Here is a 22,521-nt window from a genome sequence, read left to right as displayed (position 1 = left end):
ATGGGAAGGGGACCAATCTGTGCTATTAGCTTGTTCTGGGGATGTCTTATATTATAAATTCACATAGAATGCGTGCCCAGTCTTCACTTTCGCCACAGGTGCAGTTTGGGTCATCTGTCAGACCTAAGGAGGTAAGTTTTGCCTTTAGGGAGGAGCCGTGACCTGTCAATATAAATGTTGTAAAAAGTCCAGGGGCATACCACTTAGGTGGCTTTGGGCTAACTGTTTGGTAACCAGACCTCTGGTTTCCTGCTCCCACTTTGTTTGCTATAGCTCATGGGGCTTTGTGGCTATTCTTTTTCTTTCACCATTGAAAGGTGTTGGGTTGTATCAAGGGCTATCCCCAGAAATTCTGTAAGAAATTCCTATTTCTTACTATCGCCAAGCGGATGAACCACGCACCGGCTCCACAGGTGATAACAGGTAGGAACATTGCACAGTATATGATTGCCAGGGTCTTTCTTTGGAGTGCCCAGTCTGCTCGACTGATCCTGGCAATCATACCTGCATAATTTCTCACTTTCTTCGCCAAGTAGATCAAATGGGAGTAAAAAGTTAATTTTGAATCAAAGACCACTCCAAGTTATTTTAGTTCTGTTACCATTTTTATAGTAGATGTGATAATTTTGATTTGTGGACGTCTTCTTGTGTCCGAATTGCCATTTAGAAGTATTTGTTTGGTTTTTACAGGCGATATTTTGAGCATGTGCATTTGTGCCCACTCCTGCAGCTGCAAGAGGGCGGCAGTTGATCTTTGCTCTACAACCACTCGTGGGTTACCTTTTACAAGGAAAATCATGTCATCTGCAAAGGTCAGGCTTTCCACGGGGCCCAGAAATTCGTCCAGAACAATGTTCCAAAAGAAAGTGCCAAGGATTGAACCCTGCGGGCAGCCTTTATTCATAGGGCGTGTCAATTCCTGGAACCTTGTGGGTACTGAGACACTTCTGTCTGTAAGGTAGCTGTTTATTATCTTATAGAGGTTTTGTGGGACATTTGCCTGGCGAAGTCCCCTAACGACACTAGGCCACCAGAGTGAGTCAAATGCCCCAGCAAAGTCAATGGAGATTGCCAGCATATATTTCTCCTCTGTGTTTTTAACTGTTGTCAGTAGGTGGTGCATGGCATCCTCCGTAGAACTGCCCTGCTTAAAACCATACTGATTGTTGGAATGCAAACCTGCTTCTATGTAATATTGAACTAATCTGCTATACTTTCATATATTTTCCCTAGTACAAGGAGTAGTCTATATGATTTGGGATCAGTAGGGAGTTTTTCAGGGTTTTTGAGAATTAATCTTAACACAGCTTGTTTCCATATTTTTGGGAATATACCTTCTGTCATACAGTTATTATATAGTGCTATTAATTTATATGGCGCTATTTCCACTAATTTTTTGATAATCTCAACCTCTAAGAGGTCAAAACCTGGGCATTTGTTTTTGGTTTTAGATAGTGCTATTTCTAAGTCTTGTGTAGTGAACAGAGATTCAATTTTGGCATTGTCATATTCAGTGTTCACTCTCTACCACTTTCAGTGGTACTACACTGACAGTGGTAGAGAGTGAAAAGGACCTGGGTGTAATTGTGTAGACGGATATGAAGTTTTCTGAGCGGTGCAGATGGTCAACAAGAGCAGCTCATGGTGTCTTGTCAGTGATATACAAGAATTTTGCTAGCAAAGATAAGGAGATGATTATCCCTTGTATAAGGCAATGGTCAGGCCACACCTTGAATATTATATACAGGTCCAGAAGCCTCATTCTAGGAAGGATGTAGAGCTGCTGGAACGAGTACAGAGAAGGCAACGAGATTGGTGAATGGAACAAAGGATTGCTGTTACCAAGAAAGGCTTAATTTCTACAAATTGCAGCATATGGAAACTAGGCACCTGTAAGGTGATCTGATTGAGGTGTATCAGGCCTTGAATGGTTGAGCAGGCTTGATTCTGATGGGATTCTTCCTCTTGCTCAGATTATGAACCTGAGGGGGCATAAATTCAAATTGAGGAAAGACAACTGTAGAACAGATATGCGGAAATCTGCCTTTAGTCAGCAGGTGGTTGTTAGTTGGAACAAACTTCCATCTGTTGTAGTGTAGGTCAAAAACTTAAATAAGTTCAAGGCAGAACGACACAACCATTCAGAGTGAATGGATGGGTGAAATGGGAAGTTTTTTTTTTTTTTTTTTTTTTTTGGCTGATGCTATATAAGCTTGCTTTCTTGCATCATATGCCTCTGCTAATGCTAATAGAGTATCTAGTTTTTCCATAAATCTATTCAAACTATCCAGTTCCACAAAAATAGATAAAAATTTGTTTCAACAATCGACCACCCACTAGCTGAAGGCAAACTTCCACACATACTCTATATAACATCGATGTAGATACACCATAGTTTACCCATAAATTAAACTATGTATGTAGTGTAAAGGCATTGTTTTTAATTGTATCTCATATATACTAGGTATTGCATTACTTTGAATAAGTAATGCTTCTCTAGAGAAGACTACTGTTATAGTAGTAGTTAGTAGTGGCATGTGATGCAAGAAAGCAAATGTATGAGCTTATGCAGCCAACGAAAAAAAAAAAAAAAAAATCACACCATTCCCTCCAAATGCCTGTCCAGTTTCTCCTTAAATTTATTCAACCTATCAACTTCCACAACGACAGATGGAAGTTTGTTCCAGCAATTAACCACCCGCTGGCTAAAGGCAAATTTCCGCACATCTATTCTACATGTCTTTTCTTAATTTGAATTTATGCCCCCTTAGGTTCGTAATCTGAACAAGTGGAAGGATCCCATCAGAATTCAGCGTGCTCAATCCATTTAAGGCCTTATACACCTCAATCAGATCACCACACAAGTGCCTAGTCTCCAGCCACTGCAATTTGCAGAACGTAAGCCGCTCTTGGTAAGAGGATCCCTTCATTCCCCTCACCAATCTTGTTGCCCTTCTCTGTACACACTCAAGCAAATCTACATCTTTCCTAAAATGAGGGCTCCAGACCTGTACGCAGTACTCAAGGCGTGACCTGACCATTGCCTCATACAGAGGGATAATCACCTTTTCCTTGCTAGCAAAATTCCTATATATCATTGACAAAACCCCATGACCTGCCCTGGCAGCCTGTCTGCATTGCTCAGAGAACTTCATATCTGACTGCACAATTACTCCCAGGTCTTTTTCATTTTCTACCACCTTAAGTGTAGTACCACACAGTTGGTACGTTTCTCTGGGGTTACTTCTATCCATATGCAGTACTTTGCATTTGTCAAGGTTAAACTTCGGTTGCCACTTCTTAGCCCATCTGCCCAAATTATTTATTCTCAGTGGATAGCACCACCCAGAAGGCACCATATCAAAGCTGTTGACCTATAATCGGTGGGTGGCCAGGTACCCTGATAATGTAAACATGCCATGGCAGTTGCAAAGTGGTTCCACAATATGAGAGTTGACAAATGGTAAACAGATGATAATGTATTTTAAAGATGAAATGCACAGGGGATAATAGCATATGGGTTTAAATAATTATATAATATCAATGTAGATACACCACAGTTTAATTATATAGTTATTTAAACCCATATGCTATTACGCCCTGCGCATTTTGTCTTTAAAATGCATGTATACTCTACAACCATCCTTCCTCAATTTGAATTTATAAAACTCATGCAAGTAGTCTGAGCAAGAGGAAGAATGTCATCAGCAATTAGCATTAGCATTAGAAGAGGCATTTGATGCAAGAAAGCAAGCTTATGCGGCATCAGCCAAAAAAAAAAAAATAAATAAATAATAACCACTTCCACTTCACCCCTCTGTTCATTCGAAATACCTGTCCAGCTGAGCCTTAAACTTATTTAGGCTATCAACTTCCACGACAAGGGATGGAAGTCTGTTCCACCAACCAACCACCCACTGGCTAAAGGCAAATTTCCTCACGTCTATCCTACATCTGTCTTTCCTCAATTTGAATTTATGCCCTCTCGGGTGATTATTCTGAGCAAGAGGAAGAATCCCATCAGCATTGAGTATGCTCAAACCATTCAAGTCTTTGTACACCTCTATCAGATCACCGCTCTGGTGCCTAGTCTCCAGACACTGTAATTTGCAAAACTTAAGCCTTTCTTCGTAAGAGCACCCCTTTGTTCCATTCAATAATGGACCCAATACTGAACCCTGAGGGACTCCACTAATAACATTAGTCCACAATGAGCCGTGTCCATTGATTACCACTCTCTGTCTTCTCCCCTTCAACCACCCCTTTATCCATAGCAGCAATTTGCCTCCAATGCCACACTGCTCCAATTTGTGCAGCAGTCTTCCATGTGCAACAGTATCAAAAGCCTTTCTAAGATCCAAGTATATAATATCAAATTTATTCCCTGCATCCAGTTCTTTTGTGACTGCATCATAGTATCCAATCAAATTGGTCAAGCAAGACTTCCCCTTAACAAAACTATGCTGTGTCTGAGCTATAACTGAAGTCTTGTCTGGATGATCCTGCAGTGCTTCTTTAACCAGTGCCTCCATTAATTTTCCGGGAACAGAAGTTAAACTACCAGGTCTATAATTACTTGTGTCGCCCTTTGATCCTCCTTTGTAAATCGGGGTCACATTTGCACATTGGGTCACATTTGCAAATCTCCAGTCCATGGGTACCTCCCCTGAGTCCAAGGAAGCTCTCATAATTATGGCTAAGGGTTTGCTTACTTCCTTTGCTGCCTCCTTTAATATAACTGGATAGATCCTATCCACCCCAGGTGCCTTTCTTGTGTTTATCTTCAACTATTTCTTCTCCACTTTACTCTCAGTTATTACAAAATTCTCTAGCTTACTGCCCGAGTTGAATACACCTCTGGCATTCCCCTCACTGAATAACTCCTCGTGTGTGAATGTCGATGCAAAATATTCATTTAGTTTGTTAGCTACCTGAGCAGGGTCATCAACAGTTGATCCATCAATATCAAGTGGACCAATCTGATTCATCCCCTTCCTTCTAGAGTTTACGTAAGTAAAGAACTCTTTGCTGTTTTTCTTTGCATCCCTTGCCAAAGATTTCTCGTAATCTGCTTTCGCCTGTCTAACCTCCTTTGTAACTTGTATCTATCTTGTATGATCAAGTTGTATCTATCATAGGCTTCTGTGTCACGTGTTAATTTGTATGTATCCCATGCATTTTTCTTCTCTGCCATATGTCTCATTAGTTCATCTGACATCCACTTAGGCCTAAACCCTGAACAATATCTCTTAGTTGGTATATAAAGCCTAGTAGCTTCCAAGATAAGTTCTTTGAATACTTCCCATTTTGAATTTGCTGTTGGTAACATCATCAGTTTGTCCCACTGTATAGAATTTAAATACTGTCTCAGTCCATCTTAGTCGCCTTTACGAAAGCAATAACCCTTCCCTTTACCCCTAATGGTAGTTACTTAGCATTAGCATTAGTAGAGGCATTTGATGCAAGAAAGCAAGCTTATGCAGCATCAGCCAAAAAAAAAAAAACCCCTTCCACTTCACCCCTCTGTTCGTTCAAAATACCTGTCCAGCTGAGCCTTAAACTTATTTAGGCTATCAACCTCCACCACAAGGGATGGCAGTCTGTTCCACCAACCAACCACCCGCTGGCTAAAGGCAAATTTCCGCACGTCTATCCTACATCTGTCTTTCCTCAATTTGAATTTATGCCCTCTCAGGTGATTTTTCTGAGCAAGAGGAAGAATCCCATCAGCATTGAGCATGCTTAAACCATTCAAGGCTTTATACACCTCTATCAGATCACCTCGCTGGTGCCTAGTCTCCAGACACTGTAATTTGCAAAACTTAAGCCTTTCTTCGTAAGAGCACCCCTTTGTTCCATTCACAATTCTTGTTGACCTTCTCTGTACTCGTTCCAGCAGCTCTACATCCTTCTTGAAATGAGGCCTCCAGACCTGTATACAGTACTCTAGGTGTGGCCTGACCATTGCCTTATACAATGGAATAATCACCTCCTTATCCCTGCTGGAAAAATTCCTGTATATCATTGACAATACTCCATGAGCTACTCTTGCAGCCCGTCTGCACTGCTCAGAGAACTTCATATCTGCCTGCACAATCATCCCCAAGTCCCTTTCATTCTCTACCACTGTCAGTGTAGTACCACAGAGTTGATACGTTGCTCTGGGGTTGCTTTTTCCCATGTGTAGTACTTTACATTTGTCAATGTTAAACTTCATTTGCCACCTCTCAGCCCATCTGCTCAACCTTTCCAGATCCTGTTGCAGCAGCATAGTGTCAGTAGTGTCATTGACAACCCTGCCAACCTTTGTATCATCTGCAAACTTGGACATTAAACTTGATATACCATCATCAATATCATTTATAAATACAGAAAACAATAATGGACCCAACACTGAGCCCTGAGGGACTCCACTAATAACATTAGTCCACGATGAGCAGTGTCCATTGATTACCACTCTCTGTCTTCTCCCCCTCAACCACCCCTTTATCCATAGCAGCAATTTGCCTCCAATGTCACACTGCTCCAATTTGTGTAGCAGTCTTCCATGTGCAACAGTATCAAAAGCCTTTCTAAGATCCAAGTATATAATATCAAAGTTATTCCCTGCATCCAGTTCTTTTGTGACTGCATCATAGTATCCAATCAAATTGGTCAGGCAAGACTTCCCATTAACAGAACCATGCTGTGTCCGAGCTATAACTAAAGTCTTGTCTAAATGATCCTGCAGTGCTTCTTTAACCAGTGCCTCCATTAATTTTCCTGGAACAGAAGTTAAGCTCACAGGTCTATAATTACTTGTGTCAGCCTTTGATCCTCCTTTGTGAATTGGGGTCAAATTTGCATATTTCCAGTCTATGGGTACCTCCCCTGAGTCCAAGGAAGCTCTCATAATTATGGCTAAGGGTTTGCTTACTTCCTTTGCTGCCTCCTTTAATATAACTGGATAGATCCCATCCACCCCGGGTCCCTTTCTTGTGTTTATCTTCAACAGTTTCTCCTCCACTTTAACTCCCAGTTATTTCAAGATTCTGTAGCTTACTGCTAGAGTTGAATACACCTCTGGCATTCCGCTCGCTGAATAACTCCTCACGTGTGAATGTCGATGCAAAATATTCATTTAGTTTGTCAGCTACCTGAGCAGGATCATCAACAGTTGACCCATCAATATCAAGTGGACCAATCTGATTCATCCCCTTCCTTCTAGAGTTTACATAAGTAAAGAACTCTTTGCTGTTTTTCTTTGCATCCCTTGCCAAGGATTTCTCGTAATCTGCCTTCGCCTGCCTAACCTCCTTTGTACCTTGGTTGCATATCAACTTGTATCTATCATAGGCTTCTGTGTCATGTGTTAATTTGTAAGTATCCCATGCATTTTTCTTCTCTGCCATATGCCTCATTAGTTCATCTGACATCCATTTTGGCCTAAACCTTGAACAATATTTCTTAGTTGGTATGTAAAGCCTAGTAGCTTCCAAGATAAGTTCTTTGAATGCTTCCCATTTTGAATTTGCTGTTGGTAACATCATCAGTTGGTCCCACTGTATAGAATTTAAATACTGTCTCAGTACATCGTAGTCGCCTTTACGGAAGCAATAACCCTTCCCTTTACACCTAATGGTAGTTACTTCTTTGAGTAAATCCCACTTCAGCACACTGTGATCACTGCCACCAGTGGTTCATTTATCTTCAGATTCTTAATGCATAAAGAATCACTGCTGATAATCAAATGAAGAGTATTACTCCCTCTAGTTGCCTCCCAAACATGCTGATGTAGAAAACAATCATCCAATAAATCCACAAAAGCCCTGCTAGTGCGTGAGTAACCAGCCCCCAAATTCCAGTCAATATCTGGGAAATTAAAATCTCCCATTATAAGACTCTCTGATTTACTGGCCCACTCTATTTCCCTGTACAGTTCCTTATTATACTCATCAGAGTCATTAGGCCTATAGCACACTCCTACTCTCAATTTTGATCTCCCAATGCTTATGTCACACCAAACTGACTCAACACTGCACTGTCCAGCGATGTCGACTGGCTTCACTTCCTTGGTTTTTATGTGTTTCTTAACTAATAGCATAACCCCTCCCCCCTTCCTATCCTTTCTGTAGACGTTGTACTCCCCAAATTGCAGTTCTGCATCCCTTATATCTGTGTGACACCACATCTCTGATATCCCAATAATATCTGCCTTTGATGTTTTGAGCAATACCTCAAATTCATCAAATTTATTTACTAAACTCCTAGCATTGGTGTACACGCAAGTATACCTGCACCTGTTTCTATTCTTAGCTACCCTAACACAACCCATGTGTTTACTTGTACCGCAATGGCTCCCAGCAGTCTCTGAAATACCATGCATCTTGTTTTTCAGGCTTCTGCTCATTCTAATAGAAGCAGTGCAAGAATCTCTTTCACCTCTGCCAGTGGCTACTGTCAATCTATTGGTCTTTGTCTCCCCCCAAGCTAGCAGTTTTCCGACCCACCTAACACTGCCTCGATAGCATCAGCAAATATTCTTGCACCCTTTCTATTTAAGTGTATCCCATCCCTGTAGAAGCAATCTCTCCTGTTAACAAGTACAGTCCAGGCTGAAAAAAATTCTACCCCTTGAGCCACAATCTTTCCAGGGCCGAATTGATTGACAAGGCTCTCATCATATACTCCCTCCTATCGTGTCTGGGCAGAATTGCAGACACTTTCAAATTCAACCCTAATTCTCGGCTTTTGTTCAACAGTGACCTGTACTTGTTAAGTAATTCTGCCGGTCTCCTACTCTTAATATTATTAGTGCCAACGTGTACAACTATATCACCTTTTGTGCCCTTAAAAGATGATATTCGCTCTACAACATCATCAACCTTTGCCCCTGGCAGACATACCCTGGTCCTGTTCCACCTATCTTTTTTACAAAGCATGTTCGTTTCCCTGACAATAGAGTCACCAACAACTACTAGTTCCTTCGGGACCAGCGCATTCTGCCTTGGGGGTTGCCTCTGTGTCACGCGATGCCCAAGTGCAAGCATATAAGGCATATAATTCAGTGGTGTAACTACTGCATTCTGTTGGAAGTGACACAGAAGTGATAGTTTCATGGAAACTATCACTTCTGTGTCACTTCCAACAGATCCATTCTCGGACTTTTAACCGTCAGTATATATTTTCGCGAAGTCGGGATAACATTGTAAATGTGCAATGTGGAGTTGCTGGATGTTAGTACTCGTTAAAGAGTGTTCCCCCCATTGGTGGAAATAATTATCACAACACGGCATGAAAGACCATGGAGGAACGTAATCTATAGGTTCTTGGTGGACTTTGAGTTGTATATTACAGTTTTCTGCTAGTTCCATTAACCTAATACCTGCAGACCTAATTGCTTGTGGTTTGTTTCTATAAAAGGTCTTGAGTGGCAGATCATTAAATATTGACCAATTGGGATGGGTCGACTGGCTTTGGACCTTGGGTTGCGTAGTTCAGTAATAACATCTTTCTTCTGATGTTTAGAGGAGCTTCGTAGGCTTCCACATAAAGACTTTGCATTGGTGATGTTCTGAACGCACCTAAAGCTATTCTTAGAGCTGAATGTTGAATAGGGTTCAGACGAGATAAGGTACTTTCCCTAGCAGAATCGAAGACAGGTGCGCCATAGTCCAGATGAGATCTAATTATGGATCTATATAAGTGAAGCAAGGTGTAACGATCTGCTCTCCAGGTTGTTGCTGATAAGGCTCTGAGTATGTTAATTTTCTTTTGGCAAGCTGTCCGGAGATGTTCAATGTGTTTATGATAGTTTAACTTACTGTCAAAAATTAAACCAAGCAGACGAATACTATTCGCAATTGGAATAAGATGGTTATCTAATCAGAGTTCAGGATTAGGATGCATTTTACGCATGGTGCAGAAATTAATGGCAGCAGATTTCTGGCTGGATAGTCTGTAACCGTTTTGTGTCATCCAAATCTGGATCTGATTTATTGATATCTGCAATTGTCTCTCAATGTAGTTCATGTTTTGAGAGTGGCAGGAGATTGTTAGATCATCGGCATAAAGATATGAGTCCACTGTTTTCGGAATAATTTCAGTTAAGTGATTAATTCTAATTGTGAATAGAGTGGCGCTGAGAACAGACCCTTGAGGGATTCCTTCTTCCTGAACAAACTTTTTAGAGAGAGTTCCCCGGTAACGAACTTGAAAGGATCTTTGTTCTAAAAAATTTTGGATGAAATATGGCAAATTTCCTCTCAGGGCAAGAGAATGTAGATCCTTTAAAATGCCAAAACGCCACGTGGTGTCAAAAGCTTTCTCAATATCCAGACAGACCATAACGAGATGCTCCTTTTTGATGAATGCATTTCTGATATTTGCTTCGGCTTTAATCATAAGGTCCAATGATGATCGATTTTTTCTGAATCCAAATTGATTGTTATTGATTAACTTTTGGGACTCAAGATACCAAGTCAGGTGGCTGTGAATCATTTTTTCGAGGGTTTTGCTCAGACAGCTGGTAAGTGAAATTGGTCTGTAGTTTTGAGGAACAGAATAGTCTTTACCAGGTTTTGGGATAGCCAGAACGTAGGAATGACGCCAGGAGCTTGGGTATGTATGTTCAGTGTATATTCGATTGAGGAAGAACAGCAGTGATGAGTGTGACTTTAGATCTAATTTTTGGAGCATTATATAAAATATCCCATCAGGGCCAGCGGCACTGTTCCTTGTGTTGGTAAGATGCTGCAGTTCAACCATGGTAAATGGTTGATTATATGTTAGTGCACATCTGTCAGTGAACTTCAGTTTGGATTTTTCAGTTACACTTTTAATTTTTTGAAATGATTGGTCATAGGCAGTTGAGGAGGACAACTGAGAAAATACAGATCCTAGTGCATTTGCAATTTCTGCAGGAGTAGAGAATTCCTGTCCATTCCAGTTAATTAGTGGAGTAGGTGTTGGAGGAATTTTGCCATTTAACGATTTTATCTTATTCCAGATCAGTCTGATGTCTGTATTTTTATTAACTGAGGAGGCGAATTTAATTCGAGATTCTTTTTTTGCTTTCCGTCTGATATAACGGGCTCTTGCTCTAAGTCGCTTATAATTAATAAGATTGGAAGTGGTTGGATGTTTGTGGAATTGATTCCAAGCTTTGTTTTTCTCTTTTTTTGCATTGTTGCACTCTTCGTTCCACCAATAATTTAATTTTCGCCTTTTCATGACTTGGTATTGTGGAATTGCAGCGGTTGCAGCTGTTAGAATTTGGTTGGTTATATGTTCAGTAACATGGTTGATAGAAGAGCACTGTATGATATGGTTGTCGAACGAGAGAAGCGTGCTATATTTTATCCAGTCAGCCTTTGGAAATTTCCATATTAGTGGATTGTCTGTTGGTAATGAACAGGAAGTTTGAACTTCCTGCATATTATTGGGAAATGATCGCTGTTGTGAGGGTCGTTAAGAGTTACCCACTGGATACTTGGATAGAGCACTGGAGAGCAAATGGAAAGGTCTATTGCGGAGGTTGATCTGGTAGGAAAATGAACATAGGTAGGAGAGCCAGTATTCAACAATGTTAAATCCTGTCTATCTATTAACGTTTCAACAAGCTTTCCACGCCTGTCTAAGCTGGAAGAACCCCATAATGGGTGATGAGCATTAAAGTCACCTAGTAGACAGAAGGGAACTGGTAGTTGCAACACAAGATCTTCGATTTCCTGAACAGAATATGGACGATTAGGTGGAAGATAAATTGAGACCAATGTAACGGTGAATCCAATTACTATGCGTGTGGCAACAGCTTCTAAAGAGGTTTGCAATGGAATGCATCTGGAAGGAACTCTTGAGTCCAACAGGATGGCTACTCCTCCATGAGCACTATTAGTGTCAGATCTATCTTGTCTGTAAATAGTGTAATTTTTGACTGTAGTGGAAACTTGGGGAGTCAAGTTGGTTTCCTGTAGGCACATAGCTACCGGATTGAAGCAGTGAATTAGTTCATTAATATCATCGATGTTGTTACGAAAACCTCTACAATTCCATTGAATGATGTGTTCCATTATTTGGTTTTGTTCATGGAAGATGTATCTGACTGCTTTTTATAAGTTGACTGTTTATGACGGTCCGGTTTTGGCTTTTCTTTTCGGGGAAAAGTGGGGCATCCCGATTCATTGCTATCGTCCATATCATCTTCTGCATGTATTTCAAGCAGTTCTTCTTGACCGATAGAATCATCCGTATCCATGCTTGTTAGACCTGATACTTTCGTCTCAGCAGAATACAATTTTTGCAAATTTTCTGCTGCCTGACGATGAGGCAGTCTCTGGGTTGGAATTGAGAGTGGCGTGTTATTGCTTTGGTCTGTTGAATTCGGTTTAGATGGATGCTGGATCAAGAGTACTGATCGTGCCCAGTCTGATATTGATATATTTGGAGAGATGGATACTTCAGTCTGACATGCCACTGATTCGTGTCTGAGAGTGGTAGAAGCATAAGTGCGTTTTGGCATACTTAAGTTGATCTGTTTTTTCGCTTCTTGGTAAGAGACTTTATTTTCAATTTTATATTTTTGTATTTTTTTTCCTATCTTCCACAGTTCACAGTCTTTAGAGTAGGCTGGTTGTTTGCCACTACAATTAGGACACTGTGGTGTTGGAGCTTTGCATTCTGCTTGTGTGTGATTCTTGCAGCTGCAGTTTGGACATATGGAGTCTCCACGGCATGCTGTCTGAGAATGGCCAAACTTTTGACATTTAAAGCATCTGAGCGGATTTGGGATATAAGGCCTAATGCGGCAATTCAGGTAACCTGCTTTGACAGAATCCGGTAGATTTGGAGCACTGAAAGTCAAGATTATGTTTCGCGTGGGAGTTAAGTTGCCGTCTTTTCTGATCATGATACGTTTTGCATGAGAGACATTTTGATCTTTTAGCTCCTGGACAATTTCTTCCTCAGAAACGTATAATAGATCCCATTCAGAGATCACTTCTTTGGAAGAATTTAGTGTGTTGTGTGGGGTAACCTGAATCGGTATTCCGCTTAAAGAAGTAAGTTGTGGTAGTAACTCAGAATGTCTTGGGTAACAAGTCTCTACTAGTAGATCTCCTGATTGGAAACGTTTAACCATTTTTGGTGAACCTGCAGTGTTTTCAAGGCATCTCTGGATGATGAAAGGTGAGAGCTTGCTCACAGGTTGGGATGACAAAGAGTGTATTATTAGGAAAGCTGGAGATTCCTGCTTCCTAGTGTCTCTTTGAAAGAGAGAAGTCATGGTCGGTGTCATTGTCAAGTTCATGTTGAGAGCACTTTGGCTCTAAACGTGGAAATTCACTTGTTTCCATCTTTGCTCCTTTTCGCCCCGAGGGTTGGTTTTTCCCCCAGGTTACCAGCCCCGCCACGTGGAGGCAGGAGCGGTGCCACCAGTGACCACGCGGTTGTTTAAGTTAGTGGATTTGGTTAGTGATATATATAAAGAATAAGAATAGAAAGGTGGATTGCCTTTCTGGGTTCCTACTTTTGACTTTTAAAGCACAGAACCACTTCAAGTAAATAAAATAACAGCCGCACTGGAAAATAAAGAAACTATATCACTTTGGAGATCACTCTATAATAACTGGAAGAAAATCGCCTGTCACTATCGCTTGGCACTCAGGGCCCATGAAGAATCACTACTGATAATCAAATCAAGAGTATTACTCCCTCTAGTTGCCTCCCAAACATGCTGATGTAGAAAACAATCATCCAATAAATCCACAAAAGCCTTGCTAGTGTGTGAGTGACCAGTCCCCAAATTCCAGTCAATATCTGGGAAATTAAAATCCCCCATTATAAGACTCTCTGATTTACTGGCCACTCTATTTCCTTGTACAATTTCTTATTATACTCATCAGAGTCATTAGGCCTATAGCACACTCCTACTCTCAATTTTGATCTCCCAATGCTTATGTCACACCAAACTGACTCGACACTGCACTGTCCAGCAATGTCGACTGGCTTCACTTCCTTGGATTTTATGTATTTCTTAACTAATAGCAATGAGCTTGCTCAACCCATTCAAAGCCTTAAACAGCTCAATCAGATCACTTGTAAGGGTGATCGGAATGAGGGTTGCCAGACACTGAAATTTGCAGAATTGAAGCCTTTTTTGGCAAGGCCGTCCTTTTGTACCTTTCAATTGCTTTCAAATCTACATCCTTCCTAAAATGAGGCCTTGAGATCTGCATGCAATACTCAAGATGCAGCTTAACCATTGCCTTGCACAATGGGATAATCACCTCCCTATCCCTGCTGGCAAAATGCTAGTATATCACTAATAAATTCCCATAAGCTCCTGGCAACCTGTCTGCACTGCCCAGCAATCTTCATATCTAACTGCACAATTAGGTCTTTTTCATGATTATATTATATTACCACACTGTTGATTATATTACCACAGTTGATATTTTAATCTAGTATTACTCCTACCCATATGAAGTACCTTGCATTTCAGAGAATTCCACCCAGACTGCAATGTGTAAGACTTGTATAATTTCACATCATTCCAAACCATGGGAGGGATAAATAGCTCCCAGCTGCCTTTTTACAATGATAAAAATTTTCATTGGAATATTGAGGAAGTTGGAGTTTACAATGTCTCAGGTCATCTTGACCTGGTAATTATGGGAAGGCACTACATTAATTCTAGTTTAATTATGGGCAGGTATTGTCCTGCAGAGAGCTGTAGAACAGATATGTAAAAATTTGGTTTCTGTCAGGGTGACTGAGAGTAACAACAAACTTCCATCTGGTGGTGTTGAAATAGATAATTTCAATAAATTTAAGAAAGGCTTAGACAAATTACTGCAAGGAATGGGCAAATAGTTTTTTTTTTTTTTTTTTTTTTATAATGGTGCTACATAAGCTTTGTTTCCTTGAATCATGTTGTCAATACAAATACTGTTGTGAAACAAAAAAATAGTTATTTCTGTGAGTAAATTTCAACATCCATATGCTATGATCACCAACACCTAATGTCCCTGTACTTTAAAATTCTTAATACATAAAGAATCAAGAATCACTGCTGATAACCATATCAAGAATATTGCTTTCTCTTGTTCCTTCTCTGATGCAGAAATCGGCTATCTAGCAAATCCAGAAATCGTTTGCTAAAAAGTATGCTGCTAATCCATGAAAGCATATAAAATATTTACTGCCGTACCACTAACATCCAAACACCCTTCCATTGACAGTTGGTCATGTCCAAGCACCACAAGTCAGACAACTATAAACATGCTCTAGGTCATTGAGGAAATAGCAATACAACTGTGAATGCAAGATGCCATATTCAATGCAGTTAAGATTTCCAGGGTGGAATAGTAATAGGATGTAACATAAGCAATCAGTCTGTATGTGACATTTCAACAGCACTGACAATCCCTACGTTACAAACATTGTTGTTGTTGTTGTTGTTGTTTGGTTTTTAGGAGCATTAGCAACTAAGGCCATATTGCTCTGGGAATATGCGGTGGTCATTCCATAACCTTTACGCATCCTCCGTATTTGTTGGTGACGGGCTCGAACCCCGGTCTAATCAAGGAGCGTGTGCTGCTCCTTCCCACCTGGCTACGGAGGCACCTACGAACATTGTCTTCTGCAAATGGACGCAGACTGGTGCTGAAATTGTCAAGAAGAGGCTGGCTAACAGAACACAACAGGAGAGACCTATAAATAATCATCCACAGATATCGCAGCACACACTGAAATCATTGCCCTCAGTGAAATGATTCAGACACATTTCAGCAATAGCAGTAGTGTGCAGGTTGCTGCATTTTTATGGGTAACCACGGTCACATAGCCATCCAGAAGCCACTAATCACCCTGACAAAGGCCAGACACCATCTAGATTTGTGTAAGGTCCATCATTCATGGAGCATAAACCAAAGGAAAAGCTGTGTTTTGGAGTGGAGAGTCATAGTATATGGTCTACCAGATTGACAGCCATGCCTGGTGTGGCAGATGCCCAGAGAATGCTACCTGTTGGGCTGTATCATTCCAACAAAGAAGTTTGATTCAGGTAGCGTGATGGCCTGGGGCTGGTTTTCATGGTTTGGCTTGGCACCAAGGTTTTCACCTCAGCATTTTCACTTCTGAACAAAAGTGAAAATGCTGAGGTCTATCTAGATGTCCTGGACAATAATGCATCACCTACATTGTGGCAACACATTGAGAAAGGCCGATACCTGTACCTGCAGGATAACACTTTTTGTCATACTGCTCGCACTAGAAAAAACTGGTTCTAGTTCATGAGCGTTGAAAAGGCCAGACCCCTATCCTTGATCCTATGAAGAACCTCTGGGATGAATTGGATCATTGGGTGCATGAAAGAAAGAAAGAGAGAGAGAGAGAGAGACCACCCAAAAAACGGAGCTGAACTGGTCACCTCCTAGAAAACTGAATGACAGAAAATACTATAAAACACAAATACAATAAAATAAAATAATTATAAAGTAAGTAGTTCAATACTTACAAGGGTGGCACATCACTCCATCAGACACTAAAAACCTATATCTTTCATTCGACCCACCACCAGGAATCTTCTTATATCCCTAGTTCAAAATAAATATTGAAAACTACAGTGGTGTTCACCCTCACTGGTTAAAAAAAAAAAACTTCATTAAAATTATTACTATATTGTCAAAGATACTGTCATTGTCAAAATACATAAAAATGCTAAAAAAAATTTACTGCAATACAGCATGTGTATATCTGCATGTATTTTATCCATATGCAACAATATATTATGCCAATCTGAAGTGGTTACTTTTCCAAATGGTTAGTAACAACACCTTGAGAAGTTTAATTCCATCTGATATTAAGATAAATCTTATGTTATACATCAAGTGACTTTCTGAAACAGATTCAACCTATACAAATTTTAAAAGGTTTATTTGCATAATCTTACCAATATCATTTGCTTTAATTTTACCTAGTTGATATTTCAGTTTCCCAGTTAACTATTAAGCCAGTATCTTAATTGTCAGTGACTACTGTCAGGGAAACAAAATATACTGGGCAAATAGGTTAGGCAGAACAGCACCAATGTATATCTGCTAAGAGGGAAAGTAAATGATGTTGTAGAACATTTACAATCTTTCAAAAGTACAATAAAGATGACTTGTACAAATCAGTACCAATGATGTTAAAAATAGGCAAGCTGAGGATTTACTTAACAGGTACAGATACTTTCAAATTTATTCCGAAGTTAAAGCTTTTTCTCAGCATTGTTGAGAAAATGCCATGAGTAAAGATTAAATTTAAGTATTCGACATGATATTTGGGAGCAAATGAGTCTTGCCAATCAACTTCACACTGGAGAGATTGTGCATGGCTCATGGTATGGAATTTTTTTCAGCATATAATGAATGTACTTCTTTACAGGACAAACTATTTTTACAAGAATAGGATACATTTAATTAGAAGTAGAGAGGATATCAAGGAATCAGGGCACCTGATGCTACCAAAGCAGTGTTAGGTTAAGAAAACTGCTAACTGAGGGAGGGGGAAATACACAGACTAAGATTTTAAATGCAGCCGCAAACAGTGACATTAATTCTTACTCTTTTACTGGGTAGAAGCCTGGAAGCAAGGTGCACAGATTACACTCCTGCTGTGGTCATAATAGGACAAGCAAATAAATAAATATATGGAATGTGTTGGTTCACTAAGAGCAAAATAAACAGGCAAATATATATTTGCTTGTACATTAATACTAGGAGCACAGAAAATAAGTTTGATGAATCTGAAGTTCTAGTTAAATCATCACACGTACACATTATAGGAATATCAGCAACATGGCACCAGCAAAATTTGAATTTGGAGAATGCAATATACAAAGAAAAGTTGGACAGTACAGGGCAGGAACTGAGGGGGGGGGGGAAATACACAGACTAAGATTTTTAAATGCATCCGCAAACAGTGAAATTAATTCTTACTCTTTTACTGGGTAGAAGCCTGGAAGCAAGGTGCACAGATTACACTCCTGATATGGTCATAATAGGACAAGCAAATAAATATATGGAATGTGTTGGTTCACTAAGAGCAAAATGACTTTTCATCAACCAGTGAAATACCACCACTTTGCTTATTGGCGGCTTGACGTGGTGAAACCCATGTTTAGTCTCTAGAGCAAAGTTTCCGACATCCCCCCCTCCCCCCATACTTCTCCTTCAACCCATGCACGGTACTAAGTACTATAGGTTTTGATACCTTTCGTGTTTGGGGTTTTCATAAAAAAAAAAAATAATAATAATAATAAACAGGCAAATATATATTTGCTTGTACATTAATACTAGGAGCACAGAAAATAATTTTGATGAATCTGAAGTTCTAGTTAAGTCATCACATGTACACATTATAGGAATATCAGCAACATGGCACCACTGAGATATAGTGGATGCAAAACTTGAATTTGGAGAATGCAATATACAAAGAAAAGTTGGACAGTACAGGGCAGGAAAGAACGAACGAAAGAAGGAATCAGACACAATCCAGGAATCAAACACAATCCAAGAAAATAAACCCCATTGTCATTAGCTGCTAATGGAAAAACAAAAAATGAGAATAGGAATATGTTAAAAGCCAAATGCATTGGTTTAAAAGCCTTGATGATTATTAAGAACAATTATACAAATAAACAGAATAGAAAAGTAAATCAGAATGTCTTATAAATATTGTATCTCATAACTTCTACTGTAGTGTGTGATAGGGGAATTCTAGAATTTTAAATGTAGTAAATAAGAAACTCAAAAGTTCAATATCACATAGGTTGGTGTTAATTAGATAATTTTATTATCTATTATAATTAACTTAACTTTACAAATGTAACAGTATAGAATAATATATATAAAGCAAACTTGATAGCATAATACATAATGTAAACATGTGTAATACTTATTATTGTTACTTGTAAAAGAATAAGAGAAGTTTACCTCAATATAAGTAGAACACTTCCGTATGATACTCTCCAGAAATTAAAAACGAAAACAATTTTAAAAAATCTAAAATCTTACATTACAGTAAGAAATATTAACAATAATTAAAAATCAAATGAACACAATTTAAAAAAAAATTTTAACGTAATTCAAAATTAAGTAAAAAATTAATTTAGGAATGAAAATCATTTTACATTTTTTTGTTAAATTAATTTTTTACTTAATTTTTAATTGCATTAAAATTGTTTTTTAATTGTGTTCATTTGATTTTTAATTATTGTTAATTATTTCTTACTGTAATGTAAGATTTTCGATTTTTTTTTTTTAACTGTTTTCGTTTTAATTTCTGGAGAGTTTCTTATGGAACTCTCCATATGAAATATGGAGAGTTCCACATTGATATCAACATAGATCATACTGAACATTATAACTCTGGTTCATACTATCTATTATTGTTACATAATATATTACATTCGCAGCCAGTTGACATGGGTGGACAGTGCAATGTTGAGTCTGTTTGGTGTGACAAACAACACTGGGAATGGGAAAATGAGAGTAGGAGTATGTTATAGGACTAATGACTCTGATGAGTACAATGAATAGTTGTGCAGAGAAATAGAATGGGCCAGTAAATCAGAATGTCTGCAATGGGGAATTTTAACTTTCCAGATATTCACTGGAGCTTCTGAGTTGGTCACTCGCACGATTTTTGTGGATTTATTGGAGGATTGCTTTCTATAGCAACATGTGTGAACATTTAATAATGAACATTTTGCCCAATAATCATCTGCCACTTCTGCAAGAGGCGAATTATCGTAACTTGTATTGTTAGAATGATACTTCCTACAGCTGGCATTTGACTATAGCCATTCAAATGGCTACAATAAAATGGGTAATTACACTATTGGCTTAGATTTCACTAACCTCTTCCAAACAAAGGTTGTTCACATAAAATTAACTACTGCATGTGCTAGGCACACAACAGCAATTTGTTTCAGCACCAGCAATTTGTTTCAGTTAAATGACCACTTAATTTAACTATCTATGTAATCTAAATAATGAACATTTTGCCCAATAATAATCTGGAAAATGTCTGTGGTCAACAGTTAGTAATCAGGAAGGCCTCCATAGCAGAGTAGTCAAGAGTGTGAGTGCAGTAGCAGATGCTCTTTGAGTAGACTGGGGTTCAAGCATCTGACTGCTCAATACGGTTGCTATGCCAACTCGCATTGGACCAGCACGGCAGATTATGATCCATTTCCCACAACATGACTTGTTGAGGTGGCTTCCATCCTGCAGTGGATTGACAAGAGCTGCAGATTTTATTTTATTTTTATTACACTGCAATTACATTACATCCAGTGCATTACAAATGTATCCCAAATTCACACCAGAGGATCAAAGGGTAACATGAGTAAATACAGACTTAGCTTAACTTCTGTTTCAAGAAAAATAATGGAGTCACAGGTCAAAGAAATAATATGGGATCATCTAGCAGGAATGCAGTTATACTGCAGTCTCAGCAGAGATTTCTTAACACGTTGACTGCCACGTGGGCCGTATATGTCCGACACCATTACATTTTTCAGGGGCTACGTCAGACATATATTGCCAACACCCACTGTTTCAGTGGGGGAGCTGCATTGGATGTATAGTGCTGATGATTGTTGGAAATTTACATTATTTTTGAAAAGTGTGGCCTCCAGTGATACAGGTGATGAAATTTGCATGGTGCTATGAGAAAAAATAAGTGAGTAACTGGTCATTATTTAAAAATTCTTTATTATTACATTTATAATTACAAAATTATGAAGATTTATGGTGTTGTCCAAAACACTCCAAACACATGAAAGGCTGATGAATACAGTCTGGGCAATACGTCAAAACTCTTTTCGCCTTTCTGGTAGCAACTGATCTTTCTTCTAACTCCTTAAATTTTGGTAACAAAAAATGCACATCCTTCTAACTTTCTTGTTGTTTGCATCATTAGCATATGAGTGTTACCACATTTTTGCTTTTAACATTTCTCTTTCTGTTCTATATTTAGCAAATCCGTAACTGCCTCTTCCCAAAAGCTTCTTATTTTTATTTGTTTTTGCGTGCCACTCTTGTATACCACGTACTCATTGACAACCACTTATAAGTTTATCAAGTGTAAATCTGCAGTATACCAATGGAAACAATGAAAGGAGTGAAGGTGGAGTTGGCTTTTTGGTCCATAAGGATATAAAAAACAACATTTGGAATTCAAAAGTACTTCACCAAGGGTGTCAAGACTAATACTCAGGATTTCTAAGTACAAGCCAAAGGTTATAATGATTTATGCACCAACATCGAGCCATGATGATGAAGAGGTTGAAGAAATGTACACTGAAATTGAGTCTTCTAGATGAGCAGAAAACCCCACTACACTATCATTATGGGGGACTTCAATGCTAAGGTTGGAAAAAGAAAACAGCACAGAAAGAGTAACTATAGGAAATTTTGGAATTGGTGAAAGACTTGTGGAATTTACAGAATCTCAAGGAATGTCAGTAATGAACACTTTTTTCAAGAAAAGGGTGAACAGAAAGTGGACATGGAAGAGTCCAAATGGATTAACTACTAAGGAATTCGACTTCATCCTCACTAACAGAAGATATATTGTGAATGATGTAACCGTCTTGAATAAGGAAAATGATGGAAGTGATCACAGAATGGTAAGATGCACACTTGATATAGATGTAGGAAAAGAAAGGAAAAAACTGGCTCGAGTAAATAATATGAAGGCCTTTGAGATAACAGAAGAGGAGGAAAAGCAGTATGTACTGGAACTTCAGAAAATATTTGAGCTTCTGCAGACTGCTCCGGACCAAGATATCGATGAGGAATATTACAACTTTCTGAAAGTGATAAAGCCCAAGAAACCTATAGGGAAAAAGAAATCCAAAGAAGAAAAAATTTGTCAAGACACACTTGTCATGATGAACTGAAGACGACAAATGAAGAACAAGATAAACACTGACAAGGATAAAATTGAGTATACTGAGTTATGCAAAGCTATTAGAAAGAGACTCAGAGGGAACATAAGAAGATTTAACAAGAAAAGTAGAACAAGCATTAAGGGAAAACAAAGGACTTAAATGAGCAGCCATGAGCAGTAATACAGAAAGGCAAATAATACTGAAACTGAAGAATAGTGATGGTGTACTTATAAATAGCAGAAGACTACTACAGAGAATTATACAAGGAGCGAGGGAACGATGCCAGCAGTGGGGAAGATGGATTGCAAAGTAGCAACACATACAACATACCCGATATTCTTCTTGATGAGGTAGAACATGCATTGAAGAAAATGAAGAATCGGAAAGCCCCGGGGTAAGACGAAGTTACTGTAGAGTTGTTAAAATTGGAAGAAGAGATATAACACAAAAACTGGCAAGACTCTTCACAAAATGCATTAGGAAAGGTGTGAGGCCTAAGGAGTGGAATAATGCAATCATAGTTTTGGTGCATAAGAAAGGAGATAAATCAGAAATTGTAAATTATAGACCAATTAGCTTGTTATCCCACATCTACAAGT

At 39.0% G+C, this 22,521-nt stretch overlaps 1 protein-coding gene across 1 annotated transcript in view; it reads right to left on the bottom strand.

Annotated features, from left to right (window-relative positions):
* The window catches only part of RPA1 (replication protein A 70), a 358,941-nt gene that overhangs the window by 281,475 nt on the left and 54,945 nt on the right, over window positions 1–22,521 (bottom strand). Inside the window, exon 3 of the mRNA XM_090373886.1 lies at window positions 16,496–16,574. Coding sequence (XP_090230012.1) covers window positions 16,496–16,574 — 79 coding nt within the window. The remainder of the gene's footprint in view (window positions 1–16,495; window positions 16,575–22,521) is intronic.

This window comes from Mastigoproctus giganteus, chromosome 5, assembly GCF_048544385.1.
Source record: "Mastigoproctus giganteus isolate SK-2022 chromosome 5, ASM4854438v1, whole genome shotgun sequence".
Taxonomy (NCBI): Eukaryota; Metazoa; Arthropoda; class Arachnida; order Uropygi; family Thelyphonidae; genus Mastigoproctus; species Mastigoproctus giganteus.
The sequence above is the reverse complement of the archived record's forward strand: the minus strand, read 5'-3'. Positions and strand labels throughout refer to the sequence as shown.